Here is a 20,954-nt window from a genome sequence, read left to right on the forward strand (position 1 = left end):
TTTTCAAAATAATGTTTCAAAATTCTAATACCAATATACACCCAGTATTACATATTACAAGACATTAAACCAAAAGAATAAATGAATAATCTCTCAACTCACAAACAAATTTAGGCAAAATGGTGTGGGGGCTATAGCTAGCCTAGAATATTAACAATCTTGTGTGAAAAAACAAATTTAAATTCAAATGGACATACATGTCACATACACATATGTGCTTAATTTAATTGGGAAAATCGAGCGGTTGAGTTTTCTTGGCTACTACTTTTGCTGTTAGGGGAGTGCATCATCATCGTGTTCATGTCCGTTGAGTTTGTTGAAGGCGAGAGCTCGCCGCCGGCGGGTAAGTCAGAAAGAGCAGCAAGCATCCGGCGAATACTAACAGAGCGAGCTGGTTTGAAGCTGTGGGACCTCTTGGTAGTTTTGGAGAAGATATTGGATGAGTTGGAAAGGATGAGATATACCAAGGCCTGAACAAGGATGAACATGCCTACCTTCACCAGCACATCTGCGAAGCTGCTTTCCATCATCATCAGCATCATAATTTCCCAAAATTAAATCAGACAACTTTAATTGGGTGGAAGTGGACGATTGAATGAATGAATGAATTGGAAGCAAAACTATATATCCAAACAAGTATTCATAAATATATATATAGAGATGGGATTATGGAGGGCGGGAGGGAAGGAGGTAGGGAGGGGAGGGGAAATGGAACATGGAAAACATGGCATGGGATGTTGGAAGGCAAGCAAGCCAACCTTTTTGACTTGCCGTCACAATCTAGAACTTGTGCTTACGTGCTTATTATGTTGACCATTTATTGAAAGTTGAAAAGTAAACCAGTAGCTGAGCTGTAAATATATGAATAAATGTGAGTTTGCAAGGAAAGGGAAGGGAAGGAGGCAACTAGTTTGAATTCGTTCTAGTGATTCCTTCCACGGCTCTACCATAAAATTAGCCACAACTTGAACTTGAACTTGGTCCTTAGCAAAACCAATTTCTCTCTCTCTTTCACGCCTTGACATGAAACCTAATTGACTTGACCATTCCTTTTTAACGGTTTTTCTCCATTCATATCACATTTCTAAAGGAAAAATTGGAAATCGTCAAATCCAAAAAGTCATATCCATTCACCTTTTCAATCATCCTCTTATATCCATTCACCTTTTCAATCATCCTCTTAACCAAAAAACATACTAGCACATTTAATTCTAATAAGAGGCTTAGGCTAGGAAAATCTAAAGAATTAAGAAAAAGAAGAAGAAAAAAAAAAGGTGGCGGCCACAATGCACAATGTAGAGCCGTGGATTGTTAAAACAGAAGTTGCATTCCTGGGTGGATAAGCTGCTTCACATCCACAACACACATCACCACAGGCACCTCACAAACTCCACTGCTTCAAAACAACTTTGATTTCATGCATCACCAAACCAAAGAGGCGGACAATCCTTCCATTTATTAACTGAAAATTGAACCCCCAGCTCTGAAAGGGGGAGATGGGGACAGTTGACCTACACCAAGGAACAATCCTCTGCAGATTTACACTTGAGTTTTATCAGGACAATCAACATTCCTCAAACACTTCTGCTATAAATTCCCTGCATTCACATATTCAAATAGATACATTAGTTAAATCTACAAACTACAACACTTGCTCTTTTAGCTTTTCAAAACTGATCAAATGTATCTCAGGTGACATAAAAAGTAAACCCCACTTGGGCCATCACCATTTAAGCATAGAAAGCTAGGCTGGATATGTTCCGAAAGATTCCCCATGCAGACAATTTCAATGTCTTGTTTTGGCCTGGAGTAAAACTACTAGAATAACAAAGCAAAATAAAGAAAACAAGATTTCGCCCCAACTTCAGGCTGCACTTACCAGAACCTTGAAGGTGGTACACGAGGCAACTTATGTTACCTTGAATATACTAATCCCAAATTCTGAATATGTCCTGTTAGAAAATCCTCCCAGTACAGACTTCAATATAAATATAACACACGAACCACAATGACGGGTAGAAATTTGTTGATTGCAAAAAGAATAGCCAAGTGTGATTGAGGCAAAATGGAAAAGACTAGCTCATTAAAATGGAAAATGATATAACTATCCGGCACTTGTGGTTTAAGAATAGTAGCACTCATAAAACTAAAATATGGATGGCAAATCAATATAAGGTGGGCGGGAAAATGGTACAGGTGGGCAACTGGGCATAGGTGCACAACCAAACCCAAGCAAAATAAAATGGCTTTAGTAAACCCTTAAACCAAGACCTTTCTAAATGGCCGATGACATTAACTTTCTCCAAACAATCCAAGAGCATATCAGACCACAAAAGTGACTTCCAAGCTGTTCAAGCTTCTTAGCAATCTAATAGGAGCCTAAACTCATGCCCTGCCTCAGCAATAAATCCGATAGGCACAGGACAGGCCTGAGTGGGGGACCAGCAGGTCATGGAACCCCACATTGAGGAAGGAGTTTCAAAAAAATAATTTACTATATATGTGATTGTGAACAGAAAAAGAAATCTGAAAAAAGCATTCCTGGTCATTGTAAAGAGGTCCTTTTTTTCAAAAGAGAAAGGCCCAAAATATTACGAAATGCAATCCATCAAATTCCAAAGTTTCCATGGTTTTCTAGTAGAGTTATTTCTTCAACTCTACAGATAAAATTTCCCCCTACAACTTCTCAATGTGGAGGTTACCTGAATCTTCTTCCCATGTTAAACCAGTACATTAGTATATGTTCCCAGTATGCTTATCCGATGATAAGAATTTTTACCATGTAATGTCCCTAAGCCTAAGGTTCAACTTTTGAAACTCAATAATATATTTCTTTGACAAGTTTTTTTTTTTTTTCTTTTTGACCAATTGTCATTTCTTAATGATGTAGATTTCCTTACAAGTCTCTAGGACAGACCCTGTAAAGGCATCCCAAAGGAAAAAGAAAGTAAACAGACTAGACTATTGACCACTGATCATACGTTTCAGCCATGATAAATTAGGCATGATAGTACTAACAAAGCTAAAGAATGGAGCATCTAGGAAACAGCTTGAAGAAGAATAACACTCAAGCCACCCACACAAAACAGTCAAAATGAGCTCAACTGGCAGTCGCAGAGACTTGACTTCACTGGAAGCATAATCTCTGGTATGATCTAAAATAGAACCCAGGAAAATGTTGTCCATACCCATGCATAATATTGTTTACTATTGTATTCTAACCCTACAACTCAGTAATCCTGCATAAAAATCAACTATTTTCTAGTTTTAATCATAGCTTTATAATTTATATGCACCAATACACCAGTAAATGTTAATTATTTAAGGGCCAATGCTTTTTGCTTCTCTATATCCAAGAATCTCAACGTCGTATAGTAAATCGTGGAGGAAACTGTTGGAAACTATCTAAAACCTAAATAATGTTTTCATTGATATGAATATGAGTCTTTGGTAGCCAACGAACTAGCAACACTCACTAAAATTTATTCCTTTAAAAGTATTGTAAAATTTTAGATGCAATGTAGTGAATGGGTATATGTATCTCCAATTGTCCATGTTAAGACTGTTGAGAATGAATGCTAATAAGAGGTTGGGCTACTCCTCATATTGACAATTGGTTTTACGGTGGAAAACCAACTTTCTTCAAAGACTTGTCTGAAACGGTGGCTTTGTTTTTTGGAACTGCTAATTACGACTAGAAGATATGCTCAAGTTTGCTGAAAGCTATAAGACCGTTGATTTGTTTGATTAGTGAAGTACAGAGCAGAAAGCAATCAAAGAAACTCAGTAAGCTGAAAGACGAAGCTGGGTGTTGAGAGAGATGCAAGCAAAAGGCAAAGCAATTCATAACTTAATACAATACAACACACATACAGCAGAGAGCAGACAACAACAATATAAGATTTGATTAACGACAAAGAGAAGGAAAAGGAAAACAAAGCAACCGTTGAAAGAAGAATCGGCATTGGCATTGGCATTGAAATTGGGGGCTGCGGCAGGACCCAAATGTGCTTGGTTGGCCATGTGTCTTCCACCGGCCGAAATGTAGTTGGGACGGAGACTGGTTCCATAGGAGGAGGAGGACCCATATTCCGTAAACCAATCGTTGAGGTCCTCGTCGTCGTCATTGTCGAAGTTGAATCGCAAGGGGGTATGGTGGCCAAGCTGAAGCTGGTGGTGCTGAGTTTCGGTGGGGAGCTGGAAGCGGCAGAGAGGGCAAGAGCTGTGGGAAGAGAGCCATGGGAGAATGCAGTGGGGGTGGTACAGGTGGTTGCAAGGAAGCTGCTTGGCGTCGACGGAGTGGAGAAATTGCTCCTTGCAGACGGCGCAGAGGAGAAGAGGGTCACGATCGAGCATCGAGGAGGTGATCTTGAGGGTGGGGATGGAGTCGACAGAGGCCTTGGAGGCAGGGAGGGAGGAAGGGGGAACGGAGGAGGAAGAGGCGGTGGCAGAAGGGAGGAGGTCATCGTGGTTGATGGGGTGGGTGGAGAGGTGGTGGATGAGTCGATGTAGGAATGGGCTGTTGAGGAGGTAGTTATCGCTGTGGGGATGTGGCTGGTGTGGTGGCGGTTGGAGGATGAGGGAGTCGTGCTGAAGAGAATCAGAATCCATGAGCTCCAAGAGGTCGCTGAAGCAGTGAGGGCAGAGAAGAGTGTCCCTCTCCCTCTCCCTCTCCCTCTCCCTCTCCCGGGAAAAAGAAGTGGGCAAAGGCAGGAGGCTCACGCTCATGTCGCACTCGTGGCACCAGAACGTCTGATGATGGTGATCATCCATAATCTGATTTCACCAATTTTTGGTAATTTTTTCTGGCAATTTTTGGAAAATGCAGGGGAAGGAAGAGGAGGGAGGAGGAGGCGGCCAGGGACGTCCCACTCACCACCAGGCAGCAGTGCTGGGGGGACTACTTCTTGGACTTTCTTTTGGACTTGGGCTTGCTGATATGAGGGCATTCTCGTCATTACGTTTTTCCTCCCACCTAACCCAAGTTCCCTCAGGTACCGTTTGGTACGCAGACGGGATGGGACGGGACGGGACGGAACGGGAAGGGACGGGACGGGACGGAACAGGATGGGATGGGACGTCACGGAACAGATGATGTAAATATTAAAAAAGATAAGGCGAAATTTTGTCATAAAATGTTATAAATTTGTGTTCCACGGATGTGGAATGGGTCGTTCCAGGGGGAAGAGGTGGAACGAAAAATTAGCCAAATTTCGTCCCATGGGACAACCCGTTTCACAGTTTTTAGGCTCACCAAACGTGGGACGGAACGGCTCGTCCCGTTCCGTTCCGTTCCGTCCCACGTACCAAACGGTACCTCAAATCCATTGGGGATTTATCAGTCTTTACTCTTTTTTTTTTCTTTTTTTTTTTTTTTGAGGAAGATTTTCCGGTGTTTCTTAACACGAGCAAATGTGTCAAATATCAATCATGGATACTTGAAAAAAAATTATCCCCGACCAACTCCAATGGTAGCGTTAAAACTCAAAATTTTAAGTTTTAATCTCACTCGTCTACTTAGTATTATGGTCTATTAGTATTCATTTTCATTTGTAAGTAAGAGATTTTATATTTGATTCTCGCCAAAGGCGTAGTTGAACCACTTTATTTTGGTAAGTCTGCTATCAGGCTTAGCTCACTCCCCCACTCCCTTAGTGTATATACTATCTTTTGTTTAAAAAAAAAAAAAGGTTTTAAACTCATCTAAGCTTCTCCAATCATTGGACTAAAATATATTTTGGATCAAATTTTTTTGGGGAAAATTTGACCTGGAAAATAAGTCAATGTTAGTTATTAAGACCCAGTTGATGACATCGTCGGCCACTTGCGGAAAAACCAACGACTAATTTTTTTTATCGAACGGCCCTCGTGGTTGTCCGTTGGTTCAACCGACGGTCCAACTTCAATTTTTTTTTTAAATCAAAATAATAAATACATTTAATCTAACCGTTGAGATTGAATATGCACAAATTTTTAATAGCAAAAATTAAATTCAATGGTTAAAACAATTAAAAAAATAATTTAAATTAAAATTCGCCCGTGAAGTCTATAAATACCTATGTTATTGTTCAAACATCCACACAAAATCTGCTTTCGTCAAACAATTCTTCCTTTTTTTTCTTTCTATGCACCTAGGTGCATTTGTGTTTACGAATGGGTTATGTTGTGCGTTTTTCATGTTCTTTCATGTGGTGCATATGTACAAGAATAAGGTAGGGTTAGTAATTTTCATTATTTATCAAAATTTAAATATGTTTAGGTTAAATGTTCATCAAAATAAATTAGGATAATCCACATAAATTTTACTTTTCAAAAAAGTTACCAAAAAAATCAGGGTAAAATTATTCTTTAATCATTTTGGGCTAAAATTTTAATCCAACACATTTTAGGAGAAAAATTGTTTCTATGTTAATACCTAAATTTTTTGGGCTAAAAATTTAGGTTTTAACCTCGACCATTGGAGTTGTCTTATATAATAACATATGACATATCGCCCGTGTTCCCGGCACATTGAAAAATCTCTCTGAAGATAGACACGTTTCATGTGACTTTGTTTGTATTACAAGTAAGTGCTCTTTGAGATTGTTTATGTAGCAAGCATATTTGTTAATAACTAAACTTTTTTCTAAAAGTGGTTTCATTAGAAACACGTTGGAGTTGAAGTGCCTTGGAAAAAAAGTATATGATATTTGTTTCTTCAAAAAAGTATATATATGATCAAAAGCACTTTCAATTTTTTATGTAACATGAAACCAAAAGAATTTATACTTATTCGAAAGTGTTTGTAATTTTTCAGAAACAATTACAAGCATGATAGATGATGTATAGGAAACCTAAGGGGTAAATTACATAGTAACCCCTTAGGTTTGAGGTCTATTACAACCTCATACAACAACTTTAAAACATTTTACTTTCATACATCAAGTACCATTTTATTTCAAAATAACACATCCGTTAGATTTTCCATCCACTAGTCTGTTAAATACTGACGTGGCTGCCACATTTGTGCTGATGTGGCTGCCACGTGAAAAAAAAAAATTTATACATTAAAAATATTATAATATTAACCCTATTTAAAAAAAAAACCCAGAAAAACCCAAACCCAATCCCCTTCCTTCTCCCTCCAGAGCCTCCCAACTTCATATCCTTCTTCTCCAGCCCACCCTTTCCTTACTCCCTCTCTTCTTATGGCCTCCGCCCACCCCTCACTCTCATCTCCGGCGTCTCCACCTCACTCTCATCTCTCTTCTTCTCTAGGAGCTACTCGACTCCCCCGCTTCCCTTGACCAGCTCCGCCTCTTCGACCTTTGCCCACATTTTAATTTGTTTTCAGATGCAAACCAAACCCAGTAATCAAAACTACATAACCCAATAAACCAACAAAAATACATCAATAAGCCCAAGTAAGAAAAGAAAACAGATGAGATTTTTCAATTTTGTGAGATAGAAGGTTGAGTGGGTCGTCTTGGTTTGTGGATCTTAATTTGGTATAAGCGAAAGAGAGATGAGATTTTTGTGCGGGAGAGGAGAAGTGTTGCAGCCGGCGACGTGGTGTGGTTAACAGGATTACACCGGAAGCGAGGAAGATGAGGGTTGGGCAGAGGTTGATGTCTGGGCAGCGAGGAAGATGAGGGACGGGATTACTCCGGCGTGGTGGTGGTTGATGGGTCGGTGTAAGACTGGGTTTGGGGAAGGAAGATGAAGATTGAAGAAGGGGCTCCTTCTCCTACAGCTGGGTTTTTTAGGGTTTTGGGTAGGGTGGGGTGGGGGGGAGGCCAAGAGAAGAAAGACAGTACGGAAAGGGTGGGCTGGAGAATGAGAAAGAAGGATATGAAGTTGGGTGGAGATGAAGACGATGACTTTTAATGGTTTTTTTTTTTTTAATAAGGTTAATATTATAATATTTTTAATGTATAAAAAATTATTATTTTTCCACATGGCAGCCACATCAGCACAAATGTGGCAGCCACATCAGCATTTAACAGACTAGTGGATGGAAAATCTAACGGATGTGTTATTTTGAAATAAAATGGTACTTGATGTATGAAAGTGAAATGTTTTAAAGTTGTTGTATGGGGTTGTAATAGACCTCAAACCTGAGGGGCTACTATGTAATTTACCCATTTTTTATGTAACATGAAACCAAAAGAATTTATACTTATTCGAAAGTGTTTGTATTTTTTCAGAAACAATTACAAGCATGATAGATGATGTATAGGAAAGCTTATTCCAAAAGACTATGATACATGTGTAAGAAAGTGTTGAGAATGGATCTCACACTGATGCGAAAAGGGACATTGCATGTGTTTATAAGTAATTGAGTTACTTCCTATACTGCCAATTGTTGTAGGTGTAGAGACTAAAATAATCCCAAAAATTCTAGAAGCAACACATGGACTTTTACTCAAGAAAGACAAGATTGCCCTCATTAAATGGGTAGGCTTCTCAGATACTGCCCACAGCTTACCTGCCATTGGCAAGGAAAAGTCAAAACATTAAAGATAAGGATTAATTACCCAAATCTTATCTTTAATACATTCACAATTAAAGATTGACTTCATTCTAGTAAGTAATCCCTATTTAAATCAATTAGGGATACTTACTTCATTATCTCAATATATTATTTCCTATTTAATGTCTTGAGAATATTTCTCCATAAATGACACACCCCGACCGAGATCAAGGCATGCTGGCCGTCACGTGAGAGTAACGTAGCCATGTGCACAATGTGGAAGCAATAAAGATAAGAAATATACGAATAATTAAAAACCAAATTACTAGAGTGCACTACTAAACAGAAAGTGATAGGAGTTAGTTACAACAGTGAACACTCCTAATCAGAGCATAAAGTCTAGGTGCAGTCCAGTAGGACAAGTACTAGTTATACAGTACCAGGAATGTCCTACTATTATTTGGATAAGTCAGAACTGCCGACGTCCTCAAACCACCAATAGCAAGCTTACTTAAAACCTGGAGGGGCGCAAAACAGAAAACGTGAGTGGGCAAAAACAATTGTTTTACAAAATCATTTTCTTTTATCAACATACTAACCCCTCGCTGTAAAACATGTAAAATTTTCCCAGAATCAAGATATAAGCATATACATAATTTATATGTACATGAAATCATATCAATTCAATTCATGCTTCACATAATCATATTCAAATGTATGCCATGCCAAAATATAACAAAGTAAACAATCCAGGTAAGAATGATTTCATAGAAATATGATATGTTAGCCGGAACCCCTGTGGTAGTCTATACGACTAAATTCATAGCTCAAAAGTCAATCTAGCCGGAGTCACTACAATGACTTATACGACAATATACTGCATATAAGTCGGAACCACTAAAAAGGGTCTGTACGACAAGATTGGGTGAAATATAATTATGCTCAATTCTATTCTCTCATAATAGCCAGGCGATAAATCGCTAGTCACCTACGAGTCGGAACCATAAATAAGGTCTATAAGACAAGACTGCTCACTTAAGTTGGATCCAATATGAGCATATAGTAAGGGAGGTGACGTAAATAAATAGGCTTGTACTTCACATCTCTGGCTACATCACAATCACCCTAGGTGCAGTTTTATGAGCTCAACATTATTCAGTCACATATCATATCATCGATGATTCATATAACCAAATATAATTTACCTGAACTTACATGTGCCTCCACAACACCACATTTATATATAAGTAACCATGAAACGCATATTCAGAATATAAAAGCATTTGGCATATTATTTCAAAACATACTTTCAAAAAAAATGCATTTCTGGGAAATATATCAAGTATATAAGTATATACTGAAAACAAAAGCCCACTCACTGATATGTCGACGGGTCGTAACCCCCGAGTCGCCCTTGGATATGCTCGTCCTCGGGATAAGTCTCACCTATATGCGAATTAACTATAAAAAACGTTATTTTAAAGCACATAGACAAAACTAGCTAATAATTTCTCATACATTGCTCAATTTTGGTATTTGAATATACCAATGTGACCTACACAACCTCACGAACATCGTGATATTTTTAGAAAACTTTTCTTGTGGCTCACGCGCCCTCACGCGCCGGGGAGGGCACGGCCTCACGCGCCCACATGCGCATCATCTTCAACCTCCAGACGCAGGAACTCTGTCACCGGCGCCGAATTCTGGGCAGACCTGCAACTGCCTATTTCTCGCTCGTTTTTGCACCATTTTTCATGAAATTTGAACCATTGGAAAGCTAACAACATGAAGAACACGAACATACTAATTTAAAGTTCTAAAAGTCACGGAATCTCACCGGAGAATTCCAAGAAAACCGGCTAAACTTCGTCCACACGATCCTGACGTCTAAATCCTTCCAACGAAGCACTCCGAGCCTCTTTAGAACCTTCTTAAGCTTCCTATGGTCTTGAAATTCCATAAAAATCAACATTTTACGTGAGCATGAATAGTACCTCAAATCGGGGTGTGACAATCTCCCCAACTTATAAAATTTCGTCCTCGAAATTACATACAACCTATACATCCACTAATAATCATAAAACAAGCGTGGATACATCTCCCTCATCCGATCATCTGTCTTCCAAGTAGCTTCTTCCACTGAATGATTTCTCCATAATACTTTCACCAGGCGCACGGTCTTGTTCCTCAGTTCCTTATCCTTCCAATCCAATAGAGTCACTGGTTCCTAAACATATCGTGTACCTTGGACAACTCTGGAGGCAACTCAAGCCTGTAAGCAACCTCACCGACTCACTCGGTGATCATATATGGTCCAATGTACCTAGGACTCAACTTTTCTTTCTTTCCAAATCGTACAACACCTCTCCAAGGTGATAGCTTTAAGAATACCCAATCACCTACATCATATTTCCGATCAGTGGCATGTTTGTCTGCCAAGTTCTTTTGTCGATCTTGGGCCGCTTTCAGGTTAAACTTAATTACCTGAACATTTTGAGTAGTCACATCCACAATCTCAGGACCCACTAAAACTCTTTCGCCAACCTCTAACCAACATAGAGGCGTACGACAAGATTTCCCATAAAGTGCCTCCAATGGTGCCATACCAATGCTCGAATGATAACTGTTGTTGTAGGTGAACTCCATCAAATCCAAACAATCATGCCAACTATCTCCAAACTGCAGCACTGAAGATCTCAACATATCATGTAATGTCTAAATGGTCCTCTCAGATTGTCCATCTGTTTGAGGATGATATGCCGTACTATAAAGTAATCTCGTACCAAGAGCTTCCTGGAATGTTATCCAGAACTTGGAAGTAAATCTAGGATCCCGATCCGAGATAATATTAACCGGCACACCATGATACTTCACAATCTGCGATATAAATAACTTAGCTAATCGGCTTAATGAATACTTTTCCCTCATTGGAAGAAAATGCACTGACTTCGTAAGCCGATCAACTACCACCCAAATGCCATGATAACCATTCTATGCACGAGGAAGCTTGTACACAAAATTCATAGTAATATTTTCCCATTTCCACTGTGGAACGGGAAGTGGCTGCATCAACCCAAACGGCTTCTTTCTTTCAACTTTAACCTGTTGGCAAATGGCACACCTACTCACATATTCAGCAATTTCTCTTTTCATACTCGGCCAATAATAAAATGGTCTAATGGTATGATACATCTTAGTGCCTCCTGGATGCATCGCATATGCTGAAATATGTGCTTCATCCAAAATTTCTTTCTTTAACTTTGCATTATTCGGCACATACATCCTGCTTTCCTGCATAAACATGCCATCAATTTCTCGAATCTCGAAATCTTTCTTTTTGCATTGGTTCCTTGCTTGAATTATTTCCTGGGTCTCCTCATCAATCATCTGAGCCTCAAGCACACGATCAATTAAAACTGGCCTAACTTGAAAATTAGCAAGCAAGGCTTCTTCTCGATCTTCCACTCCTAGCTCCACTCCAGTGGGCCTCAAATCTGCTAGGAGAGGAACATGACAATCATAAATGGCATTAAGTATGGCTAGAGTGTTTCTACTAAGTGCATCCGCCACTGCATTTGCACGACCAGGATGATACTCAATCGTGCAATCATAGTCATTAAGTAACTCAATCCACTTCCGCTGTCGAAGATTAAGATCTCTCTGAGTAAACAAATACTGAAGACTCTTATGATCTGTGAAGATCTTACATTTCTCTCCATAAAGATAATGTCTCCAAATCTTCAAAGCAAAGATGATAGCTGCTAACTCCAAATCATGTGTAGGGTAATTCTTCTCATGAGGTTTCAACTGTCTCGAAGCATAAGCAATTACTCTACCATGTTGCATCAATACGCAACCCAAACCATTCAAAGAAGAATCACTATAAACCTCATAATTACCGCTATCATCAAGAAGTGCTAGAATAGGTGCATGAGTGAGGTAATACTTCAGCTGTTGGAAGCTTTGCTCACATTTATTATCCCACTCAAACTTAACATCCTTTCGAGTCAACCTTGTCAATGGCAGAGCAATCACTGAAAAATCCTTAACGAACCGTCTATAGTAGCCTGCTAGGCCAAGAAAACTCCGTACCTCGGTGACGGTTCGAGGTTGCTCCCAATTCTCCACAGCTGCCACTTACTGAGAATCCACTTGAATGCCTTAAGCAGAAATGACATGTCCCAAAAATGCCACTTGATTCAACCAAAATTCACATTTGCTAAACTTAGCATATAGTTGGTGTTCCCTCAAACTGCTCAGCACCTACTTTAAATGTCTAGCATGCTCAGCCTTATACTTAGAGTATACTAGAATATCGTCAATGAAGACAATAACAAACCTATCCAAATATGGCTGGAATACTCGATTCATCAAATCCATAAAAGTTGCTGGTGCATTAGTTAACACGAATGGCATCACAAGAAACTCATAATGACCATATCGAGTCCTGAATGCGGTTTTAGGGACATCTTCATTTTTAATCTTCAACTGATATTATCCCGACCCTAAGTCAATCTTAGAAAATACGCAGGCACCTCTGAGTTGATCAAATAAATCATCTATACGAGGCAATGGATAACGGTTCTTAATGGTTACCCAATTCAATTGCTTTTAATTAATGCACATCCTCAAAGTTCCATCTTTCTTCCTCACAAATAAAACTAGAGCCCCCTAAGGTGAAGTACTCAGCTGATTAAAACCTTTATCCACTAACTCTTGTAATTGCACTTTCAATTCCCTTAATTCAGCATGAGTCATTCTATAAGGAGTTAAGGATATGAGATTCGTACCTGGAAGCAGATCAATAGCAAACTCCACCTCTCTATCTGGCGGCAATCCAGGCAAATCCTCAAGGAATACATCTGGAAAATATCTGACCACACGAACATCCTCCACACTACTAGGAGCATCATCATTCAACACCATATGAGATAAATATCCCTGACAACCTTTCGACAACAATCTCTTTGTTTTCATGGCTAAAATAATACCATGCCTCACCCACTAGGCTCTTCTACAAATGTAACTTCAGGTAATCCAGGACAATGAAATGTGACTGTTTTCCCATAACAATCTATCTTGGCATGATTATAGTGCAACCAATCATTGCCCAAAATCACATCAAAATCCATAATATCCAACGGTATAAGATTAGCCGGCATAATAATATCCTCTACTATCACTGGATATCCTGGATATACCTGATCCACAAAACTGCTATCCCCTCTAGGCATAGAAAATTCTAAATTATATCATAGAGGTGTAGGATGACGTTGTGTCACTTGAGCAAATCTATGAGAAATAACAGAATGTGTAGCAACACAATCAATCAACACTCTAGCAAAATGACCAAGAATATTTAACATACCCATGATTAAATCTGGATTATTCTGGGCATCTTGCAGTGACATGTTGTGGAAACACCATTGACTCTGCTGTCGTCCACTGCGACCTCTGTTGGCATGAATACCACGTCCATGTCTCTGCTGACCCGACTGCCTCGAAGATCCTACACTACTAGCAACAATATCTCCCTGCTGGGGCTGTCCCACTTGGTACCACTAAGATCCACCGGCTGAATGTGGCTGATAAGACATAGATCATCCCTGATACTAAGGATACCCACTTTGATATTGAGGATCCTGAGAGTACTGCTGTTGACCTGAGGTGTAGGGAGCGGCGTTTCCCTCATAGTGGTAGGCACCTCATCGTCCAGTCTGAGTGTAACCATCAGATCCTGAAGCTTGTTGGGTTGGTGCAGATGGTGGGAAGGAATGCTGATGGGGTCTCTGCTGACTCTGAGGGCATTGGGCAGCCCTATGACCCATCTGTCCACAAGTAAAACATTCATTGTTGCTTCTATTACACTCCCAAAATGCCGATTATTACACCTGCAACATAAGGGAGCACCGGATCCACCTGAACCACCAAAATCTCTCTGCCTCTAGAACCTTGGCCCTCCAGTGAATCTACCACCTCTCCTCTGCATATTAGTACTCAATCCTTCGCTAAAAGAGTTGGAACTGCCACCACTCCTCTTAAAGTTCTGGGTCTTGCAGGGTCCCTGAATTGTTTGCCCTTTTCCTTTATCATCTCATCTCTGGCCCCCATTCTTTCCTGCTTCATCCTCACTTTCACTAGGCATGTTCTCTGAGGCCTCAATCCTCAGTAGAATCTCATAGAACTTCAGGTAAGAGGCACAGTGAGTCGATGTCGCTATGGAAAGTCATTTCTTCTTAGTATCCAAACTGAAACGGTGAAGCATCTCTACTGGATTAGCAGCAACTTCCGGATCATATCTCGACAGATTAGTAAACATCCTGTAATACTCATTAGCGGAAATTTTTCCTTGCCTCAGATGAGTAAACTCTTGTTTCTTAAGATCAATATATGCAGGATAAATGAACCTTTTCCGAAACCATTCCTTAAACACTCCCCAGTCCACAATCTCTTCGGGGCATCTCATAAGACTCTTGTCTCCACCAGGATGCAGGCTGTTCTCCCAAAAACCAGGTAGTCGTCTCGACCCACCTATCAAGAGGAAGATTCCCCTGACTCTGCATCACCTGAAAGGTCTTCTCCACATTATTCAGCCATTTTTCTGCCCCCTCATGACCTTCATTACCCATGAAGCGAGTCAACTTCAGATTATGGACTGTCTCAAAAGGTGTCCTCTTGGGAGTATGGAATGTTGTCTGAATGGCAGAAACTATAGCTTCCCCTAATTGAGCAATATCAAGGAAACTAGATTCAGCTGGTTGATGGGGCTATCTACGAGGCGACATAGTTCTGACATAAGACATCATAAGGATTAAAACATTCAACAATTATACAGGACTGCTAAACCTAAGCTCTGATACCAAACTGACACACCCCAACCGAGATCAAGGCATGCTGGCCGTCATGTGAGAGTGATGTAGCCATGTGCACAGTGCGGAAGCAATAAAGATAAGAAATATACGAATAATTAAAAACCAAATTACTAGAGTGCACTACTAAATAGAAAGTGATAGGAGGTAGTTACAACAGTGAACACTCCTAGTCAGAGCATAAAGTCTAGGTGCAGTCTAGTAGGACAAGTACTAGTTATACAGTACCAGGAATGTCCTACTATTATTTGGATAAGTCAGAACTGCCGACGTCCTCAAGCCACCAACAGTAAGCTTACTTAAAACATGGAGGGGCGCAAAACAGAAAACATGAGTGGGTAAAAACAATTGTTTTACAAAATCATTTTCTTTTATCAACATACTAACCCCTCGCTGTAAAACATGTAAAATTTTCCCATAATCAAGATATAAGCATATACATAATTTATATGTACATGAAATCATATCAATTCAATTCATGCTTCACATAATCATATTCAAATGTATGCCATGCCAAAATATAACAAAGTAAACAATCCAGGTAAGAATGATTTCATAGAAATATGATATGTTAGCCGGAACCCCTGTGGTAGTCTGTACGGCTAAATTCATAGCTCAAAAGTCAATCTAGCAGGAGTCACTACAATGACCTATACGGCAATATACTGCACATAAGTTGGAACCACTAAAAAAGGTATGTACGACAAGATTTGGTGAAATATAATTATGCTCAATTCTATTCTCTCATAATAGCCGGGCGATAAATCGCTAGTCACCTACGACTCGGAACCATAAATAAGGTCTGTACGACAAGAATGTGCACTTAAGTTAGATCCAATATGAGCATCTAGTACGGGAGGTGACGTAAATAAACAGGCTTGTACTTCACATCTCTGGCTACATCACAATCACCCTAGGTGCAGTTTTATGAGCTCAACATTATTCAGTCACATATCATATCATCGATGATTCATATAACCAAATATAATTTACCTGAACTTACATGTGCCTCCACAGCACCACATTTATATATAAGCAACCATTAAACGCATATTCAGAATATAAAAGCATTTGACATATTATTTCAAGGCATACTTTCCAAAAAAAATGCATTTCTCGGAAATATATCAAGTATATAAGTATATACTGAAAACAAAAGCCCACTCACTGATATGTCGACGGGTCGTAACCCCTGAGTCGCCCCTTGATACGCTTGTCCTCGGGATAAGTCTCATCTATATGCGAATTAACTATAAAAATGTTATTTTAAAGCACATAGACAAAACTAGCTAATTTTTTCTCATACATTGCTCAATTTTGGTATTTAAATATACCAACGTGACCTACACAATGTCACGAACATCATGATATTTTTAGAAAAATTTTCCTGTGGCTCACGTGCTGGGGAGGGCACGGCCTCACGCACCCAGACGGGCATCATCTTCAACCTCTAGACGTCGGAACTGTGTCATCGGCGCCGGATTCTGGGCAGACCTGCAACTTCCTATTTCTCGCTTGTTTTTGCACCATTTTTCATGAAATTTGAACCATTGGAAAGCTAACGACATGAAGAACACGAACATACTAATTTAAAGTTCTAAAAGTCACGGAATCTCACTGAGAATTCCAAGAAAATCGGCCAAGCTTCGTCCACACGATCCCGACGTCTAAATCCTTTCAACGAAGCACTTCGAGCCTCCTTAGAACCTTCTTAAGCTTCCTATGGTCTTGAAATTCCATAAAAATCAACATTTTACGTGAGCATGAATAGTAACTCAAATCGGGGTTATGGTTTCGACGTGAAAACGATGGAGTTCTCACCTGAAATGTGTACCCCAAGACTCGTATGCTCTTCACGAATACAATGGTGGTCTTAGAATCGTCGATCCGTCACGATTCAACAGGTTTTGGGTTTGAGTCCGTACAGGAGAGAAGAGAGAGAGAGTCTGAGAGATAGAGAGACAACACGGGAAGGAAAAGAGAGAAGGTTATGGGTGTGTGTGTGTGTGGTCCTAAAGTCACCCATCACAACTAATAATTTTCTTACTTCCAATTGGGTCCAAAATAATAGGGGCTTAACATATTGGCCCTCCACCACACATAGCCCCACGATGTCACAACACTTAAGGGCATTTTTGTCTTTTCACACCCACGATAAAAAAATAATGTACATTTCCGGGACAAGCTGTGACAATAAAACCTTGGCCAATAGGATGCCGCCATGTGTAGGGTAAAAACCTACCATTATGGCCGGCCCTTTCCTTCTATATATTCCCTCAATTCTACCAATTTTAGGTAAGCTTTTGCTACCCCTAAAAGCCTTAAACACTTTACTCTTCTCAGATAAACTAACTTAGGCATCTAAAATCCATTGGCCTAACTCCCCCACCTCGCGGACGCGTGAGGCTTAGGTCCTAGATCAAAGGTGTTGATTGTTTTGCATATGCATTTTTGTCAAAACTAGAGACGACAGGAATTTGCATCGACAACGAGTTCCCCAATTTAGTGTCTTCTATATATCTCCCCCGCGTCAGCAACCCAGACAGTCACCCATGGTAACAAGCTCCATTCGACCAACGGCTACTCCTACTCTTATGCCATCTATAACCGAAATGGCTAAATAGCCCCGTCCATAATTATAACTTTGCAAAATATTATTTTTAAATGAATAGTATCAAGTTATACTCATATACCACCTCCAACTTAAGGGGCTAAACATAACTCCCTTAATGATTTATTAGTTTTAAGTTTATATTTTAAATTTATTAATTAATTTAATTAAACTACATTTGGATGTTTTTAAATTTAGCCCTTGAATTTGAATTAATTATTGCAACTGAGGAGCTCGCCCCCCCAAAAAGAGGCTAAGAGGTGGGCTACATATAGCTAGCCTGATGCTCATTTGGCCAAATAAGTGGCCTAGTGGGCTCCATAGAATTATCGCTCAGCCTTCGGTTGGAGATAGTTTTGTGACAAATCAGACCATTTTTAGCTTTTGGACCCTTAGCTCCTTCCATTAGAGATGGCCTTACTTACCGTCAGCAAAGCCTCTCCCATCTTCAAATTATAACTTTCCTTGATAACAAGAGGTAGGCAAAGGTCTAGTTAGTGTGCCTGTGATTGGGATGCTAAGAGCAATTCAAGTGTGTAAGGACTCCCCATGGCAATTAGCAATTGAATCCCCTCTAGTGAATAATATTTGCCTTTAATGAACAATAATTGCTTTTTGCATCTCCACCTCTAAACTAAATAGATATGACAATAGGCAATAAAATATGTTTATACCATACTTAGGGCATCCGTATTTAGACCTCGTATAAATACTCGGAGGATTCAAATGTAATTATGTAATAAATGGAGGGACAAATATGTAATAAGTGAGGAGCCCTTATTCTATAAAAGGACCCCTCACTCTCCTCATTAAGGGAGGCTAATTCTTAGGCCATGGGAAGAGCTCTCTCGCCCTCAGAAGCTCTCACCCTCTCATCCTCAATCCTCTCAGAGAAATACAATAATCAGTGTGGACGTAGCCCAAACATTGGGGTGAACCACGATACATCTTGTGTTCTTTACATTTCTTGCAGATTCGCGGTCGGATTTACGTTGTTCCAAGACCTCCGGTTTTGTGCATCAACAAAATATTAGTATTTTTTATTTTATAAAATAATAAAAAATTTAAATTTAAATTTCGAATAAGATTTTTAACTGATTTCGTCACGCCACATGTCATTATCCAAAAGTACAATTTTTGTGAATAGATTTCGATAAAATTTTTAACCAATTCGATCGCGCGACATGTCCTTACCAATTTAGAATCGTTGAAAATATTGAAATGTGATATAAGGTGGGAGAAAATGGTAAGGTATTTATAAAAAAAAATTATAATTTTTTTTAACTTTTTTGGGATTTTTAATTAGTTTTTTTTTAATTATTAACTTAATTAATCTAGACCGTCGGATTACAAAAAATTTGAAATCTAACAGTCCAGACTGAGACACGTGGGACACGTGGGACACCTAAACATTTTTTATTTTTTTCTTTTTCTAAAATTTTTTTAAAGCCGAAAAAACTGGACCGTTTATCGGGAAATCAAACGGTCTAGATTCAAAGTGACTAAGTGAGGCTGACACATGGGCCCCATTGTCTAAAAATATGCCTGAGACACACCCCACGTGCCTAACGCAAAATTTTTATAATGTGGCTGACGTCAACATCACTCCCTCTCAGGCACTCGGGCCTTGGACTCCCGCCTACCCTCTCCCACGAGCTCCCCCTTAGCCCAATTGCCCAAATGGGCTGGAGCTAGTTTAGGAGGGGATTAAATTGCAAATGGAGCATGTCCATAGGGCAAAATAGCATGCTGGAAATGCTCTAAAAAGGGTTCATGATAAATATGAAATTCTAATATATTATATTCAGAGTATGGTAGGTCAAATCCTAGATGTACTATATTGTTAGGATTTAAGATTTAATTTATAGGAGATGAAGCTTTGCGGACTGCAAGGATTCTCTCCCCTCATCTTTCCATCCCCTTCTCTCATATTCTCTATTTTGTCTTTCTCTTTCTATAAAAAATTAATATAAGATGTTGATGTGGCTCAACCGTAACAGTTCAAATAGGAGGAGAGGGAAGGGGAAAGAATCCTACTTTATCAGGGATGCTGCCAGTGACGTAAAGGTGGTCGAGGTCGGGGTTGCGGTCGGAGTATGTGTGGATATTGATGGCTGATAGTTTTCCCTGTTTTGATTTTTCAATTTTATTAATAGTTAATATAGTTAAGTTTGAGGTTAAGTGATTGGACACATCAAGAAACAAGTAAAGAGACATGAACGAGACACCAAACTGGGGACAACAAACCCTTAGCCATTGTCAATTAGTTTAATGGTGGAACCTCAACTTTCTTTATGGTATCAGAGTAGGTTGTCCCATGTATGGAGTCTAATGGCTACACGTGCTGTCAATAGCAGAGCCAGGATTTCATGTGTGGGGGCCTCTCACATACACATGTAATTTGGACTCAAAACATGGGAGATTGAAGTAATTTGCATAAAATTGAAAGTCTTTATTCAAAAGAGAGAACTAAAAACATTGTACAAACCTAGAAACACAAATATGAGGTAAAGAGTAAGTAAGATTTTTTTTTTAATATATAAGTTATAACTAAAGAAAAGTTACCAGAATAAGGAAGTGAAGAATAGCGCACCACAATAAAAGGGATGAAGAGAAAAATGAGGTCTAATCTATAACATAAAAGAATTTAGATACAGAACACACTTGATTTTAAGGGTATTGGATTGATATGTAGCACCAGTATATGTTAGAGTAGCAAGGAAAACAAAGGCAGCATGGGTCGGGGGCCATTTTGGTCCATTAGTGGCTACGTTGTGTTGTATGTCACATGATTTGTAATGTTAACATGTTAGACTTTAAAATTCGTAAACGTGTAGGAGTGTGTGGAGAATAAATCTCACATTAATGAGAGAATGAACCTTGCATATACTTATAAATAATTAAGCTACTATATATATATTATCAATTAGTTTTATAATAAAACCTTAATTTTCTTCAAAAAAATTCTTTCAATGACTTTGAGATAAATAAATTACTTGAGATATACCGCTACAACGAT

General features: G+C 39.3%; 1 protein-coding gene across 2 annotated transcripts; it reads right to left on the reverse strand.

Annotated features, from left to right (window-relative positions):
- LOC103413575 (E3 ubiquitin-protein ligase MPSR1-like) lies at nt 1-4,941 on the reverse strand. 2 transcript variants are annotated; one of them, XR_011578607.1, is made up of 3 exons: nt 3,945-4,941; nt 1,165-1,598; nt 1-1,134 (listed from the first exon to the last, which is right to left on the reverse strand). XR_011578607.1 is itself a non-coding variant. In XM_008352040.3 (2 exons), the coding sequence occupies exons 1-2, from the start codon at nt 4,771-4,773 to the stop codon at nt 1,588-1,590; spliced, it is 840 nt and encodes a 279-aa protein (XP_008350262.3). In that variant the 5' UTR covers nt 4,774-4,941; the 3' UTR covers nt 1-1,587. The 2 variants fall into 2 exon arrangements, 1 of the variants encoding a protein (XP_008350262.3); XM_008352040.3 differs by having other exon boundaries at nt 1-1,598.
- Nucleotides 4,942-20,954: the final 16,013 nt, after the last annotated feature.

The sequence above is a fragment of the Malus domestica genome, chromosome 02 (genome assembly GCF_042453785.1).
Source record: "Malus domestica chromosome 02, GDT2T_hap1".
NCBI classification, from domain to species: Eukaryota; Viridiplantae; Streptophyta; class Magnoliopsida; order Rosales; family Rosaceae; genus Malus; species Malus domestica.

Coding starts and splice junctions, on each gene's coding strand:
- LOC103413575 (XM_008352040.3), bottom strand. CDS start 4,773: ATGGATGATCACCATCATCAGACGTTCTGGTGCCACGAGTGCGACATG.